We start from the raw sequence: 16,988 nt of genomic DNA on the forward strand, positions 1-16,988 counted from the left end.
CACATTACCAGATAGAATAGCAGCAGAGTGGGTTGTAAGACACTTTCCTTAAGCTGTGCCTGGAATAGATTTATGTACAATATAGGTGCACATAATACTGTACATTGTAAACCTATATACAATGCTCAATCACTGCTTTTGTCAATTATCTGTATGTGTATATAAATAGTTAATCCACACATTGTGTAAACTAATGCAAAACATCAGATATATAATACCTAACATGAGGGATTATATTTATCAGTTCTCTCCTTTACTCTTATCAGCAAAACAGGCAGGTCCCCCAATTACGAACGAGTTACGTTCCGAGACTGTAAAGTATTTGGTCAGAACATGGATCAAAATTTCCCAGAGTGCAATGCTACACATGGGAGATGCATTCCCAGGCCAAAAAAAAAAAAAGCCACAAAATCAATATTTTGGGGGACAAACTGTATAATATAAAAAACCATAACAGTATTTACCTTAAATGATAAGATAAGAGTTATCCTCCTTGTCAAAGTTAGCTTGTTTTTGAAGAGTGTAGTAGTATAATTACAGAAATAAATAAATGAAAATACATATGCACTGCCCTGGTGGTCCGCCAGTTTGTATTTGGCCTCACAAGTGAGCACCTCCCCACCTCTTATCTCCAGCCCTAGGTCCCACCCCACCAACAGAGTAAACATGATCAAATCATGTGAGTGTGGGAGTCACTGAGGACTTGAGGCCACTGGGTATTCCACACACCCAGCCCCCATGCACCCCACCATACAATACTGTACTGTAGCTGCGGCACAGATGTTCGATGCTGTAAAATTCAAAGGGATGCTCCAGCGAGTTAGTAAAATGATTTTATGCATGAAGGAGGTACAGTACATGGGAACCTGGGAGAATGTTCATAAGGCGAATGTTCGTAAAACGGGAACTCCCTGAATTGCATCGAATCACTTCATGGATCAAATGGCTCCCTTCACCCAGAAAACTCTTAATGGACACAAAACACAAAATTCCTTCAATACTTGTTTATTTTTCGCCATTTTTATTACTCTTTACATGCAAATGTATAAGTTTTACTTTTTTTTTTTTGCACACAGGCAGAGGTACCTTAGATCTTTGCCACACTATATGGATTAAGGAAGACTAAGCTTTCAAATATTATCAGGGATAAAGCTATTACTGTATCTGACTTTTTCTCAAAGTAAGAAATACATAATAAAAACGGTAGCTTAGTGAAAATGAAGCTTAGTGAAGTGTACACAATACAGTCTAGAGTATTACAAGCAGAAGTGATAAATGAAAAACAGCAGTAAGTTGTTGGAAAAAAACTATTTACTCATGTTAAAGTAAGAGCAACTTTTTTCCATGAGCAAGTCCTGTTGCTTGTGGAAAAAGCCAGAGAAATTTCATTAGTGAACATGCATAACCACTGTTTGTAAACTGGTTTAGGATCTTCAAAACTACTGTGGTATTTGGTGGAACGAAGTCAGCTGATGCTGCTCAGAATTAGAGATGGTGCAGGATGAGACGTTAACAAGTAAATATATAATACCAGTACTGATAGGACAGTTATTCTAGCATATGTTCAACACAAACATACATACTGTCCCCAGTGGTGATGATGTTCCGAACCATAATGAAATCTGATCCAAGTAGCAACCCACGTGTTGCATTTCCACAATGGTCACCAAAGTTAAAATCGGCGAATGCCGATTTTAATGTTTAAAATTTCCCCATAGATATGAAGTCCCCACGATGCAGTGGTAAAACACTGACCTGACCTAACCTAACATTAAAAACTTTGTATTTTTGGTATAATAAGTCATCAAGATGTTATCAACAATATTCTTGGGGCGTTCGCCGATTTTCACTTGGTCGATCATTGTGGTAACGCAACACATGGGTTAACCCAATTGACAATTTGGTCAGATTCTAAAAAGGGTTCGACCAGTGTCATCACTACTGCCACTGGTAGCAGTGCTATTGTTACTGACCTAGGCTGACCATATGTACCGTTTTGAATGGGACAGTACAGTTTTTCATATTTTCCAGCCATCCCATTGTTTTAATAAAAAGTTTTTTGTATAAAAACTTTATACTTTATACTTTAATATTGGCCAATTATAAATTATTATTCATAACATGTAATCACATCAATATCATGGATACCAGTAATTTGAATCACCATGGAGTTGCATTCTTTGATACTAAATACTGTAGTCTAAATAATTGTATCTGCAGTGATTTATTCTGATAAAATAAAGATACATGTTGGCCAGCCTTGCGCACCTCAGATGTGGTGTCTGATTTGTTTTGTTTAGCTGGTATGCTAACCGGTGGCTTTGTTATTCTATCCTAGTGGTTTAAACAGTATTTTTTAAAGCTTTAAGTCTATCATTGCAATGACAAAGAGACAAAACTAGAGTTTTAATGACTATCTTGAGGTTATCTTGAGATGATCGGGGCTTTAGTGTCCCCGCGGCCCGGTCCTTGACCAGGCCTCCACCCCCTGGAAGCAGCCCGTGACAGCTGACTAACACCCAGGTACCTATTTTACTGCTAGGTAACAGGGGCATAGGGTGAAAGAAACTCTGCCCATTGTTTCTCGCCGGCACCCGGGATCGAACCCGGGACCACAGGATCACAAGTCCAGCGTGCTGTCCACTCGACCAACCGGCTCCCCGGTCTCTCAATATCTCCAGAAGATATTCAAATTTATTACACTTGACAAACCGTGTAGTGATGAAACAAGCCAGCATTGTAATGTACCTTTTTCCACTGCTCATGGAGGTAGAAACAACCAACCGTCATCAATGTATCCAGAAACATTAAGAAGATGAAGATTCTAGCTTTTAGTACGTAATTTTTTCTTAATTTTTAGTAAATTTTAGTATGAGTTCTGTCATTGAAGAATAATCATAAGCTCATTATGTTTATGTAAAAAACTTGTTTATTGTTTTACATTTTCATGTACTGTATATAGAATATTATATAACCTGTTTTTGCTATCACAATGTCCCGTTTTTGTCTCTGGGAAATATGGTCAGCTTGTACTGACCCCAGAAGTAGTGTGCCATCAAAACCCAATCCCCCCCCCCCCTTCTGTGCCAGGGCCATTGCCCTCTATAGCAGAGTGAGGAGTAGGGTCTACACCTGACAAAAGTTTGGCCTGTATTCATCACTACTACTACTACTGCTCTTTAAATAACCTACCATATTTGCTGGTGCATTGGATGCGCTTTTTTTTATTTTTAAAAGCATAAAAAAATTGCGTCTAATGTGGCCATACTACGGATAGGAGACCGAGCGCCATGGGCTAGGACGCCGGATGAGCATACTGGGTAAGTTCGCTATGCACAAAAATCATTGCTAATAAAAAATATTGAAAACAAGCCAAATTATCAATCTTATCACAAACTTATGAAAAATTGCTTACAATATGTCGACAGTTATGAGGGGAAGCTCACAACATATCACTTACCTCCTTACCCAGCATACATAACCCACTCCTGATATCTTGAGGTTATCTTGAGATGATTTCGGGGCTTTAGTGTCCCCGCGGCCCGGTCCTCGACCAGGCCTCCACCCCCAGGAAGCAGCCCGTGACAGCTGACTAACTCCCAGGTACCTATTTACTGCTAGGTAACAGGGGCATCCAGGGTGAAAGAAACTTTGCCCATTTGTTTCTGCCTCGTGCGGGAATCGAACCCGCGCCACAGAATTACGAGTCCTGCGCGCTATCCACCAGGCTATGAGGCCCCCATGGTACATTATGTCATACATACACATATGTCATACATTATTTAAAGACTGTGTTACCTTTTAAGAAATATTTGTTCATTAGCTAAATGACAAATGCACCTAGAAATTTGAAATGAATAAACTTTCATCCGCCTGTCAGCCATTTGCAATGAGTGGATGAAACTAAAACCATAGCACTGCGATGGTGCGCTACCACTAGGTGCGCCGCCCTGGTGGCCTGTCGCAGTAACATAAAACATTACATCCACAAATAAAAGTTTCCCAACCTATATAGCAATTCTCTTGCCCAAAATAAAAACAACAGTATACAGCTGATCTGAGAGAGGAGGTAAGAGCTGGGGGTACGGTTTCCCATAATGTACCAGTAAGCTTACCATTATGGTCCCATAATGTACCAGTAAGCTTACCATTACGGTCCCATAATGTACCAGTAAGCTTACCATTATGGTCCCATAATGTACCAGTAAGCTTACCATTACGGTCCCATAATGTACCAGTAAGCTTACCATTACGGTCCCATAATGTCCCAGTAAGCTTACCATTACGGTCCCATAATGTCCCAGTAAGCTTACCATTACGGTCCCATAATGTACCAGTAAGCTTACCATTACGGTCCCATAATGTACCAGTAAGCTTACCATTATGGTCCCATAATGTCCCAGTAAGCTTACCATTACGGTCCCATAATGTACCAGTAAGCTTACCATTACGGTCCCATAATGTCCCAGTAAGCTTACCATTACGGTCCCATAATGTACCAGTAAGCTTACCATTACGGTTTCCCATAATGTACCCGTAAGTTTATTTACTGCTAAATTTTGTACAATGTCCAAACCCATGGTTGAAAAACCAAAGGGGACACTGTTAAGCTAGATGTTATAGCATATGCAAAAGACTACGGTAATAGTGCTGCTGCTCTGTATTTTGGTCCACCACCACCAGAGAAAATGGTAAGGACTTGGAGGAAGTTTCCCCTACCAAACCACTTTAAAATATCTTTCAATAAATGTATGATGAAACATACAAAATTTGTATTTTTCCACAAAATATCCTTGTAAAATAGTGGTGTCTTATGTGAGTGTGTCTTGTACGCTGTCAAATACAGTAATCTATCCTAATGAAAATGCGAGATGAAATGTATGTTCTATGTGGTGTGCACAAGGTGTGACTTCACAATGGCAGGTAGTTTTTGGATCCTACTGGGTGCCAGGGTCATCGTTACTGCCCTCGGGGTGGTGCCAGGGACGTCATCATTCCCCGGGGTGGTGCCAGGGACGTCATCATTCCCCGGGGTGGTGCCAGGGACGTCACCATTCCCCGGGGTGGTGCCAGGACCATCACCACTCCCCGGGGCAGTGCCAGGACCATCACCACTCCCCGGGGCAGTGCCAGGACCATCCTCATTCCCCGGGGTGGTGCCAGGACCATCACCACTCCCCGGGGTGGTGCCAGGACCATCACCACTCCCCGGGGCGGTGCCAGGACCATCACCACTCCCCGGGGCAGTGCCAGGACCATCACCACTCCCCGGGGCAGTGCCAGGACCATCACCACTCCCCGGGGCGGTGCCAGGACCATCCTCATTCCCCGGGGTGGTGCCAGGACCGTCTTCATACCCTGGGATGGTGCCAGGGCCAGCACCACTCCCTGGGAAGGTGCCAGGGCCAGCACCACTCCCTGGGAAGGTGCCAGGGCCAGCACCACTCCCTGGGAAGGTGCCAGGGCCAGCACCACTCCCTGGGAAGGTGCCAGGGCCAGCACCACTCCCTGGGAAGGTGCCAGGGCCAGCACCACTCCCTGGGAAGGTGCCAGGGCCAGCACCACTCCCTGGGAAGGTGCCAGGGCCAGCACCACTCCCTGGGAAGGTGCCAGGGCCAGCACCACTCCCTGGGAAGGTGCCAGGGCCAGCACCACTCCCTGGGAAGGTGCCAGGGCCAGCACCACTCCCTGGGAAGGTGCCAGGACCAGCACCACTCCCTGGGAAGGTGCCAGGGTCATCACCAACACACTAACCTGTACCACTCTAGACTTGTTTACTCCACACGTCAGACTCTATAGAGACTCGCTGCTCTACATCCCTACACTCACTCTTCAGCCTCTTCCAGTGTTTCCTGGCCAGCCATCACTACCACTTGCCTCTCCTCCTACCACTTACGGATATCACCGGCGCGGCCACCACCATATACTTCCCTCCCCACACCAACATAAACATCACAGCCATGAATTTTCCCGCCGCGAACTGCCATTTTCTGCCCGCTGAGTCTACACACACGCGCACTAACTTGCTTTATCGACCCCTGCTGCTTGAAAGCCCTTCTCTCCACCACCAAAACGGCAGTTAAGTCCCCAAAATGAGATAAAGATAGACTTGGTATACGTAAGGAAGCAGTACGGAGTATAAACTGGAGTTAAAGGACCTACTTGGAGGAGCGCAGACAACGCCGGCCATGAGTCTCGCTACCAACAATGGTTGCAGTTCTCCAGGCTCTTGACTTTCATTTAACTCCACTTTAATCTTACTCGCCTACTTTGGTACATTTTATTAAATAAAAAAATATATAAGATTAAACAAACTGTATTTACTCCATGTTACTTATATCTTTGAGTCATTTTATTTTTGTTTATAACCATCGTTGGATAGTAAGATATACGGTTCTCAAGGCCATTGCTGTTGTCTGACAAAAATTCAGGAATAATATCAAACTATTCTATATCGGAGACTAGTCACACAAAATGATTCGCCAGAGGATTTCTATATACTGTATTTCAATATATTATACTATCATACAACGCTATCATCATAAAAAGTTTTTTCTCTATATAGCATCGTTATATAAAATAATAACAAAAATCAAAAACTAAAAAGTACCTAATTTCATCTTCATAGTTTTTTACCTTGTTGCTTTAAAATTGCACTGTATCTATTGCTACCCAATCTTCATGTAGTGCCTATTAATCTTGTTTCAATTACCAATCAAGCTGTCAATGTAATCAATCAGAGCTTTATACCAATGTGCTTTAATATACTAATCTCTCTCATCTCATTTTTTTCTTGCAATGTATCTGTTATCATTTTATTAATTCTGATAGAATTTACCTACTTAAAATTATCTGTTAGACTAAGGACCTGCCCGAAACGCTGCGCGTTCTAGTGGCTTTACAAGATTGTAAATACTATGCTATGTATTCTCACAAACCCAATGTACCTACTTGTATATAAATAAATAAATAAATAGTAATGTAGCGAGTTTATTATGTCAATGATATACTCGCTCCAAATTCTTATTAGCTTAAGGAGATGGCTTTGGTAAGTCTACTTAATCCACTAATGACAAAACTCATACCTGTTCCAGGAAATGTATATGTTTATCTCTCAGAATGTTCGGTAATACGTTTTTTGCTTGTGATGTGTGTCTATGGATGTATTAACACGATGTACTGATCGGGGTGTGAATAGCTTGAGCTACCTCATCCCTGTGTGTGTATTTTACCTCAATAAACTTATTTCAATTTCATACCTGTGCCCTAATTACAGTAGACACTCTTTCCAACCTATTAGGTGAGGTTGAAGATGAACCATGCACTCTTGAAAGTAAACTGGTGAGTATTCACTTCTCCATGGCTTATAAAACCTCACCACACCTCACCTAATAATTATTTATTTATTTATTTTTTATTTATTTATATATATACAAGAAGGTACATTGGATTTATGAGAGTACATAGTTAGGTTAGTTCATTTATTATGCACCCCATACCCATCTTGTTGGTGGTAGTGGAAAGAGTTATAGAGGCACATAATGGGCTCAGGGACTGAACCCCACAATTCATTTAGAGTACATAGCATTGATGTTTTTACATTCTTGCAAAGCCACTAGCCTGGCTAGTGGAGCGCCAGCCTGGCTATGCAGCTCCAGCCTGGAGTCCATACCTAGTTAAACACAAGACAAAGTTAAAGAAGATTCAGCGGTATGCCACCAGGCTCGTCCCGGAACTGAGAGGTATGAGCTACGAGGAAAGGATAAAGGAGCTGAACCTCACGTCCCTGGAAAACAGAAGAGTAAGGGGAGACATGATAACCACCTACAAAATTCTAATTTTGTAGGTGGTTATCATGTCTGATATTAGGGGAATTGACAGGGTGGACAAAGACAAACTCTTCAGCACATGGCGGGACACGAACCTGGGGACTCGGGTTTCCACCCGGGGACTCGGGTGGAAACTTAGTACCCAGATGAGCCACAGAGACGTTAGAAAGAATTTTTTCAGTGTCAGAGTAGTTAATAAATGGAATGCATTAGGCATTGATATGGTGGAGGCTGACTCCATACACAGTTTCGAGTGTAGATATGATAGAGCCCAGTAGGCACAGGAACCTGTACACCAGTTGATTGACGGTTGAGAGGCGGGACCAAAGAGCCGAAGCTCAACCCCCGCAAGCACAACACGCATAGCGTTTCGGGCAGGTCCTTAATCTAACAGATAATTTTAAGTAGGTAATTTCTAGCAAAACTGAAAAATGTTAACAGGTACATTGTAGCATAATTTGAGGATTATTTCGAGGTATATTGTAGTAAAATAATGCGTCATCAAAGTACTAGGTTGCTTTAAACTAGTGCTAGTGCTAGCACTATAGGGTCGCGGTAGTTCTCGACGCACAATAAAAAATCCCGGGTTCAAATCCCGGGTGGGACAGAACTGGTTGGGCACATTTCCTTTCAGCTAATGGGTCTGTTCACCTTGCAGTAAGTAGGTACACAGGAGTTAGTCAACTTGTTGTGGGGTAACATCGTGGGTGGGGTCAGTAATTCGACTCTAGGGCAAGGGGGGGACTCGATAAAAGCAAAAATGAATACACTCTGGCTTCCTGTCCCACGACACAGTGAATTATAAAGCACTAGTACTAGTGATATGATGTTTATGTATATTGGCTGTGATGTTTATGTTGCTGTGAGGAGGGAAGTAGATTGATTGATGAAGATTAAGCCACCCAAAAGATGGCACGGGCATGAATAGCCCGTAAGTGATGACCCTTTTGAGCCATTACCAGTATCAATAGATACTGGAGATCTGTGGAGGTGCGACTGCACCCTGCGTGACGGGAGATGTCTTCCCCGTGGGAGGGAAGTATATGGTCGTGGCCATATATATGGCCGTAATATCCGTAATCCGGTAGGAGGAGAGGCAAGTGGTAGTGATGGCTGGCCAGAAAACACTGGAAGAGGCTGAAGAGTGAGTATAGGGATGTAGAGCAGCGAGTCTCTATAGAGTCTGACGTGTGGAGTAAACAACATGAACTGCACCATGATATGTATGCCTATAGAAGAGGGGTTGGCATAGTGGAATGTATTACAACTCTGTTAGCCCACCTGAATGACTGACCAGGAATGCTGATATTCCTGGACCTCGAGAAAGCCTTTGAACTGGCTAGCGCCCCAGCTATTCTCTGCTGCCTCATCGACAAAGAGGTCAGAGGCAACCTGCTCTTCTGGACCAAAAACTGTCTTATAAACAGAGAAGCAAGAGTAAAACTTCATGGCACAGTCTCTGAATACAAAATACATGTAAATGGTACACCACAAGGAGGTATTCTCAGCCCCCTTCTCTTCAACTGTTTACTGGAAAGAATAATGAGGTTGAAACTCCCTCATCACTACGGGCTGCTATACTCGAGACATTGTATGTACTACCTCTATCTATAAATCCATCAACTTTTGTATTTCACCTTGTATGTATGTACTTTACCTGAATAACTATTTGTATTTGTATTTGTAACTACGCGGACGACTTTGTCATCATCATATAAGGAAGGGATGCGGCGCGCCTTGCACCCAAATGCTTAGACTGCATCAGTAAAGAGGCAAAACAGATTGGTATCAAACTCATCCCCACAAAGACAAAAGCCATGCTCATAAAAATAGCGAAGACCAACATCCAACTCACAGTACAGGGTCAACCAAATGAATGGGTGGACACCTATCAGTATCTAGGAATAATCCTGGACACACATATGAATTTTAATGCTGAGAAGTCCAGCAGTTGTTGTTGTTATAGATTCAGCTACTCGGAACAAGTTCCAACTAGCACGGGCTATGGTGAGCCCGTAACTTACCTGGCACAGGAGCGGGGCAAGTAGCACGGGCTATGGTGCGCCCGTAGTGGACTTACCTGGCACAGGAGTGGGGCTGACCTGTCCAGCAGATAATTGATTTATGAAGATTAAGCCACCCAAAAGGTGGCACGGGCATGAATAGCCCGTAAGTGGTGGCCCTTTTGAGCCATTTCCAGTATCAAAAGATGATACTGGAGATCTGCAGAGGTGCGACTGCACCCTGCGTGACGGGAGATGTCTCCCGTCCCGAATGTGTTAAAGATTGATCGATAGCCACCCAAAAGGTGGTTATGGGCATGAATAGCCCGTAAGTGGTGGCTCTCTTGAGCCATTACCAATATCAAGAGCTGATACTGGAGATCTGTTGAGGTAAGACTGCACCCTGCGTGACCTGTCCAGCAGCTGGACACCCTCATAAATACTGTCAAGCAGTATGCTCCCTCGCGATAGCAGCCTGACGATTAAATGCTACCTTAGAACACTGAAAAGATTTACTTAACAAATCATTGTACCACTTACGGGCTATTCATGCCCGTGCCGCCTCTTGGGTGGCTTAATCTTTATCAATCGAGTGTTAACTGTAATTAGGGAAGAAGTATGAGTTTTGTCATTAGTGGATTAAGTAGACTTAACAAACCCATCTCATTAAGCTAATAAGAGTTTGGAGTTTTGTTTAGTTCACTAAATATGCACCCCATACCCGCTCACACTAGTGGAAAGAGTTACAGAGGCACATAATGGGCTCAGGGACTGAACCTCTGAGCATAAGATGTAGATCTAGAAAGCTTTTTCCTCGAGTGGGCTCTGCCACATGCTGTGTGAGAAAGGAGTCCTGTATCAGGTAAAAAAAAAAAAATTATTTTGCTTGCGATGTTAAGTTTACTCAATCTATTGTCTCGTGGTTGAAGTCCCCCATTATAAGGATTTGGGTTTCTGATGCCTCACTGATCACATTATACAGGTCAGCAACTTCCTCTGCTATTTTGCAAGATTGTGCAACTAGCAATCATATGTAATCTCATCTTCTGTAACATGTAAATCATGTAACGTGGTTATAAATACGAGCTGCCTCATATGGGCCAATAGGCCTTTTGCAGTTACCTTTGTTCTTATGTTCTTATGTATCCAAGAATGGAAACCTCCTTTTCAGAAGGACATAGCTGCTCAGGAGAAAGTGCAACACCGGGCAACAAAAATCATATCAATGCTGTTATTTCTCGTATCAGGAACGGGTGAGGGCCACAGGGCTAACAGCACTGCAAACCAGGCATGACAGTGCGGATCTCATTGAAACTTTTAAAATACTAAACAATTTGGAGAACGTTGATCCGGACAATTTCTTCAAATGGTCAGATGTAACACAAACAAGGAACAACGGTTTCAAGCTCAACAAGCCACAATGTAGAACTGAGAACAGCAGATGGTTTTTTACCCACAGGGTTATAAACCCATGGAACCGCCTACCCGCCGAAGCCGTAAATGCCATGACTTGAATTTCAAAATCTAACTGGAAAAGATTATCAAGGTAAATGGGGGGAACCTTTTGAGAAGCCTCCGGCTTCCTGTCCTCGTCAAGGCCACTAGTGTCAGTGGCCCTCAGGTACAACAAAAACTGTCGGACGCTTTTGATATTTCGTGGAATACCTGGGAATATGTTGCAGATGTTATTTGTAGTACGTAGAGTTCTTGGGGATAATTTAAGTAGCTGATAAAGAATTTATGATAAGGCTGCTATGCTGTCCTCAACGAGGCCACTAGAGAGAGATTTACCTGAATTTACCTGAATTTATCTGGTGGTGGCCCTCAGACAAACTCAGGTAAACTAGCTTTTGATCTATACTATTTAATCCCTCATAACAAGTAGGGTGGCACCACATGTGCCACATAAGCTTGCAAAAAAGAAAAGAATAAAGAGTAACTTGCATCATGAGAATGAGGCTGTGCGAGTGACATCATCACATAATGATGACATAATGACATTTATTAACAGTAATGTATCGTGATTTATATACGTTTGCCATCTATAAGTTTGCCATACTAAGTCTGAGTTATAGTCCACGTGGCGCTGTGGTAAGACACTCGCCCGACGTTTCCTTTGCGAGCGCTTTGGCCTGGGTTCGTATCCTGACCGGGGGAGGATTAATTGGGTGCCAGTCCTTAACTGTCGCCTCTGTTCACCCAGCAGTGAACTGGTTGTTAAACGATTTGGCGGGTCGTATTCCGAGGAAAATTAAGATTAATTAAAGACCTGCCCGAAACGCTATGCGTGCTAGTGGCTGTACAAGAATGGAAGCTGATCAGAATTACATTTCACCTTTGTAAATGCACATTAATGACACTATGTAAAAGACATATCGAACACTTTATGTACGGCATACGTAAATCTGTGTACATATCTATGTATTTACGTATGTAGGTTAGCTTAGCATTTTAAAAGCACCGAATCACTTTCTGTGGTTGATTGTTCAATAAATCCCTGAAGTATATATTTAACACATCTCATACACACAAAGGGACACATCTCTAACCCTGTCCATGGAGGACAGAAGAAAATGTATATATACTGGTTAGCATTGTAAATGTCCAGCCACGTCTGTGGTAGAAAATAATAATAATAAAAAAGTAAGAACTCTTGTATATATATAAAAAAGTAGCTCTCCTTATTACAATAAATAAGTAGGCATGTTTACTGAAATTATAATAGTAGGTATACTTATGATCCTTGCACCATGTTGTAAGGGATCCCTTGCACCACAGAGCCCTTACCATAACACTGGCCTTCGAGGGCACCCGCCGCATAGTCCGCTCGCTGCCTGCACACTACGACCCTCAACACTCGCCTCCACCATCACTTGCAGGCAATACGTGAGTTCCTGCCTTGTATAGTGACACACAGTCACATCCCAGCTGGTGACACGTTCACCTCAAAGCTGGTGACACAACCCAGCTTGTGACACGTTCACCTCAAAGCTGGTGACACAACCCAGCTTGTGACACGTTCACCTCAAAGCTGGTGACACAACCCAGCTTGTGACACGTTCACCTCAAAGCTGGTGACACAACCCAGCTTGTGACACGTTCACCTCAAAGCTGGTGACACAACCCAGCTTGTGAGACGTTCACCTCAAAGCTGGTGACACACACTCCTCCCAGCTGGTGACGTACACTAGCTCAAGTTCAAATAAGTTTATCGAGAAAAGGAAGTACATCTCAAAAGGATATACTGTAGTAGCTTAGACTATTTCTACCCTTGTCTATATAAAGTCCCTCAAGATGCTCACAGAGGTGCAAAGGGTTACGGGCTATGGTGAGCCCGTGCTACATGGACACTTCGTTCTGAGTAGCTAAATCTAAAACAACAACAACAACAACATGGTCACAAACCCATATGGTACACAATTAATCATTCTACATTCCACATTCCAATGGTAATCACATGGCATACTGTGAGATCTCTTATTGATTATGCTGTCCCTGTCATTTCTTGTTTTGGTAAAGGCAGACTAAACAAATTGGAGAAGGTAAAAAACGAAGCCATGAGAATAATCCCAAGATTATTCTCATGGCCCAAGAAATACTATTACTGAGACAATGATATGATTGAACATACAGAGTATTGGGGATGGAATTTCAGAAATAAATGAAGCTTCGGCGATTAGGCGATTTAAACTAATGAGAGGCAAGGGAGCTAATGAATGAATCCTCTCACTTCAAAATGTGGGAAGAAATGAATTATGTATGTGCAAGCATAATAAGATCCTTATGTTCTAAGGTTACGAAGTATAATGTCGTTCAAGAATGTATTTTATTGCCAGAGAAACAACTAACACCAACATGGGAGGAATACAGAGTAGATGCAATAATTTTTCCCTCCATGTTCCCAGACTGTTAGCTTTGCTGAGGTTTGCCAATTTTTTTATTTTAATTTTATTTTAATTTTATTTTAATTTTATTTTAATTTTATTTTAATTTGTTTATTTTAATTTTATTTTAATTTGTTTATTTTAATTTTATTTTAATTTGTTTAATTTGTTTATTTGAATTTGTTTATATTAATTTTTTTATTTTAATTTTTTATTTTTATTTTTATTTTTATTTTTTTAATTTGTTTATTTTTATTTTATTTTATTTTTATTTTATTTTATTTTTATTTTATTTTTATTTTATTTTTTATTTTATTTTTTATTTTATTTTTATTTTCATTTTATTTTCATTTTTTATTTACATTTTATTTATTTTTTTTTTATTTTTTTTTATTTTATTTTTTTTTATTTTTTTTATTTTTTTTATTTTTTTTATTTTTTTTTATATATTTCTATTTTTATTATTTTTATTTTTATTTAATTTTATTAAGAAGGTACATTGGGTGTGTGAGAGTACAGACCGTTGAAGTTTTACCTTCTTGTAAAGCCACTAGCACACACAGCATTTTAGGCAGATTCTTAATCTAACATATAATTTTAAGAAGGTAATTTCTAGCAAAATTAAAAAAAATATTTGCAGGTATAATTTAAGAAAGTATAAAAAGTACATTGTAAGAAAGTAAAAAAAAATACATTGTAAGAAAGTTTAAAAATAATACATTAAATAAGAAATTTGACAGAAAAAAAGTAGGTACATCACAGTAAGTTTAAGGTGTTTATCCACAGGTACATTGTAGCATAATTTGAGGAGTATTGCGTGGTATAATGTAGTAAACTATGTGTATAACATGATATAAGATAATAGCAATGATTACAATGGTAAAGTTATATGGCTTAGGTACATATATTGGGAAATTGGATAGCACTAGTTACAGTGCGAATTTCAAGCACTAGGTAGGAAACTATGAAGATGAAATTGGGTACTTTTTGGTTTTATGTTTGAATAAGGCAAAAGTTTGACAGCTTTTCAATTCGTTAGGGAGCGAGTTCCATAGGCCAGGTCCCTTTATTTGCATAGTGTTTACACAGATTAAGTTTGACTGGGGATATCAGAGATATTTATTTCTGGTGTGGTGATTGTGTGTTCTAGTCCATCTGTCTAAGAAGAGTTTCAGACCATGGTTTGCACTTAAGAACAAGGTGCTAATACAGGTTGATAATGAACAGGTATTATCGACATCTCCTTGTCCACGGCTTCCCCACATTTTAAGTTATTGAGAAGCAAAAGCTCCTTAGAGACTCCCAGCATTTTGAAATTTCTTCTTCCTCAGCCCTTATACACTCTTTACTACCATCAAAGGTAACTCTATTCTTAACTACCAGCCTCCGTGGTGTAGTGGTAAAACACTCGCCTGGCATTCCGCGAGCGCTTTGTCATGGGTTCGTATCCTGGCCGGGGAGGATTTACTGGGCGCATATCCTTAACTGTAGCCTCTGTTTAACACAACAGTAAAATGTGTACTTGGTTGTAACAACGATTCTTCGCGGCGGGGATTGTATTCCAGGGACCTGCCCGAAATGCTACGCGTACTAGTGGCTGTACAAGAATGTAACAACTCTTGTATATATCTCAAAAAAACTATATCTTCAAATTCTATTTTTGTAAACCATTTTTCCTGAGCTTCTGTCAACATTTTCCACCGCATGGGGTTGATTACTGCTATCATTAGTGGAGAGTTCATTTTCCTGAGACTATTCCATCCGTGATACACCATCCTCTTCCTTACTTTCTTTCCTTCTCCATTTCATTGCCTACTACACCCCATCTGAGAATACTTCATGCATAATGTAGGCTCCTCAATATATTTGATCACTTTCCTGATTCTAAGTCCTTGCACAAAGTCTTTCTGGAGCCTCACCTTTTAACAAGGCAACAATCCGGCTTTGTTTTTCCACCACATACAATGTTCCTTTTAGCCCACACAACACTTTTATTGTTGAGATGAAGAAATTCAGGATCCAAATATGTCGGATACTTAACCCTTAAACTGCGCAAAACGTCACATGATGTGTGACATTGAGCTCAGTTTTTTAAATTTTCTGAAACTCTTTCAAATGTTTTGTGCATAATATACTAGGCAAATGCTCTAACTTTTGTCTGAATGATATCAGTGTAACTTGAAAAACAAGAAAATAAAAAATAATTATAAAATTGAATATTGAAAACTTCAGATTTTAAAATCGGCTGCAAAAATATAAAATATCACCAACTGTTCATTTGGTGTTGTTATGCTCTCAGAATAGCATATGATTTTCATTTTCATATACTGTATATAGAATATTGGTTTTCATTATAGTTTAATGTAAAAAAAGTTTGTCTATGGCTTTTGAAATACTGTACCCAGCTCCAGTAAAGCCAGTAAAATGGCTCCAATAAAGCCTTTCATCAGATCAGTAGAAGATACCTTTTCCATTTAGTTTTTTTGATGGCTAATTTAATTTTGTTAATATTGGTGCATACGAGATCTGTTTGGTCATCTTTATGTACTATAATTTTATTAGTTTGGGGGTGGTGGGGGACAAGAGGCATATGTAACCTTTAGGTCTCATACGGTAAAATAATTTCTAATGCAAGTAATGTGTAGTGTACTAGTACCTATATTGTTAGGGAAGAAGAGTAGCAAGATTTTTATATTCCATGATTTTAATAGCATTATATTTCCGTAATGTTACATTATATAATATAATAGCATTATATTCCCGTAATGTTACATTATATTCATTATGTAATTTAATTTTTCAGAAGTTGCAGCAGTCAAAACCTGTGATGCAAGATGGCGTTAAAACAGGTTCATCAGATTTCTCTTTGGGAGAATGATAAGGTGTGTTAACCTTCATCTCATGATTTACATAACACCATAGTTGTTGCTAAGACTGTATCAGTAACTTGGTTCTGCCATTATAGAAAGTGTACTCGCTTAGATGTGTTTACATGGTGATAAATCTGCCCCTCGGTTATGCCTTTTAAACCATTAGTACATTACTGTAGCTTAATATTATGACTATTCTCTCACTTTACATATACTGTACATAATGTGTATAAAATAGTTTTACATTTAAAACTATATGAAATTAGTTAAGGCATCCATTAAATACATTACATTTATTTATAAATCTAAGGTTGAAGGAGGTTTCTCTCTCCAGTTTGCATTAATGTTCTCTCATCTTGCTATTCATTAGAACTTGGCTTCTTTATTTACTTGTTAATTTCC

The 16,988-nt window shown here is 40.3% G+C and overlaps 2 protein-coding genes across 4 annotated transcripts in view; one reads left to right on the plus strand and one right to left on the minus strand.

Moving 5' to 3' along the window:
* Window positions 1-4,885: 4,885 nt before the first annotated feature.
* Window positions 4,886-5,987, minus strand: LOC138357634 (putative per-hexamer repeat protein 5). The gene is made up of 2 exons (XM_069314633.1): window positions 5,897-5,987; window positions 4,886-5,718 (listed from the first exon to the last, which is right to left on the minus strand). The coding sequence occupies exons 1-2, from the start codon at window positions 5,985-5,987 to the stop codon at window positions 4,886-4,888; spliced, it is 924 nt and encodes a 307-aa protein (XP_069170734.1).
* Window positions 5,988-12,563: 6,576 nt separating this feature from the next.
* LOC123764515 (tRNA endonuclease ANKZF1) overlaps window positions 12,564-16,988 on the plus strand; it is a 64,059-nt gene continuing 59,634 nt past the window's right edge. For all 3 annotated transcript variants that reach the window (XM_045752426.2, XM_045752427.2, XM_045752429.2), the window contains exons 1-2: window positions 12,564-12,718; window positions 16,520-16,598. In XM_045752426.2, the coding sequence (XP_045608382.1) occupies window positions 16,551-16,598 (48 nt within the window). In that variant the 5' untranslated portion in view covers window positions 12,564-12,718; window positions 16,520-16,550. The remainder of the gene's footprint in view (window positions 12,719-16,519; window positions 16,599-16,988) is intronic.

Source organism: Procambarus clarkii, chromosome 79 (assembly GCF_040958095.1).
Source record: "Procambarus clarkii isolate CNS0578487 chromosome 79, FALCON_Pclarkii_2.0, whole genome shotgun sequence".
NCBI lineage: Eukaryota > Metazoa > Arthropoda > Malacostraca > Decapoda > Cambaridae > Procambarus > Procambarus clarkii.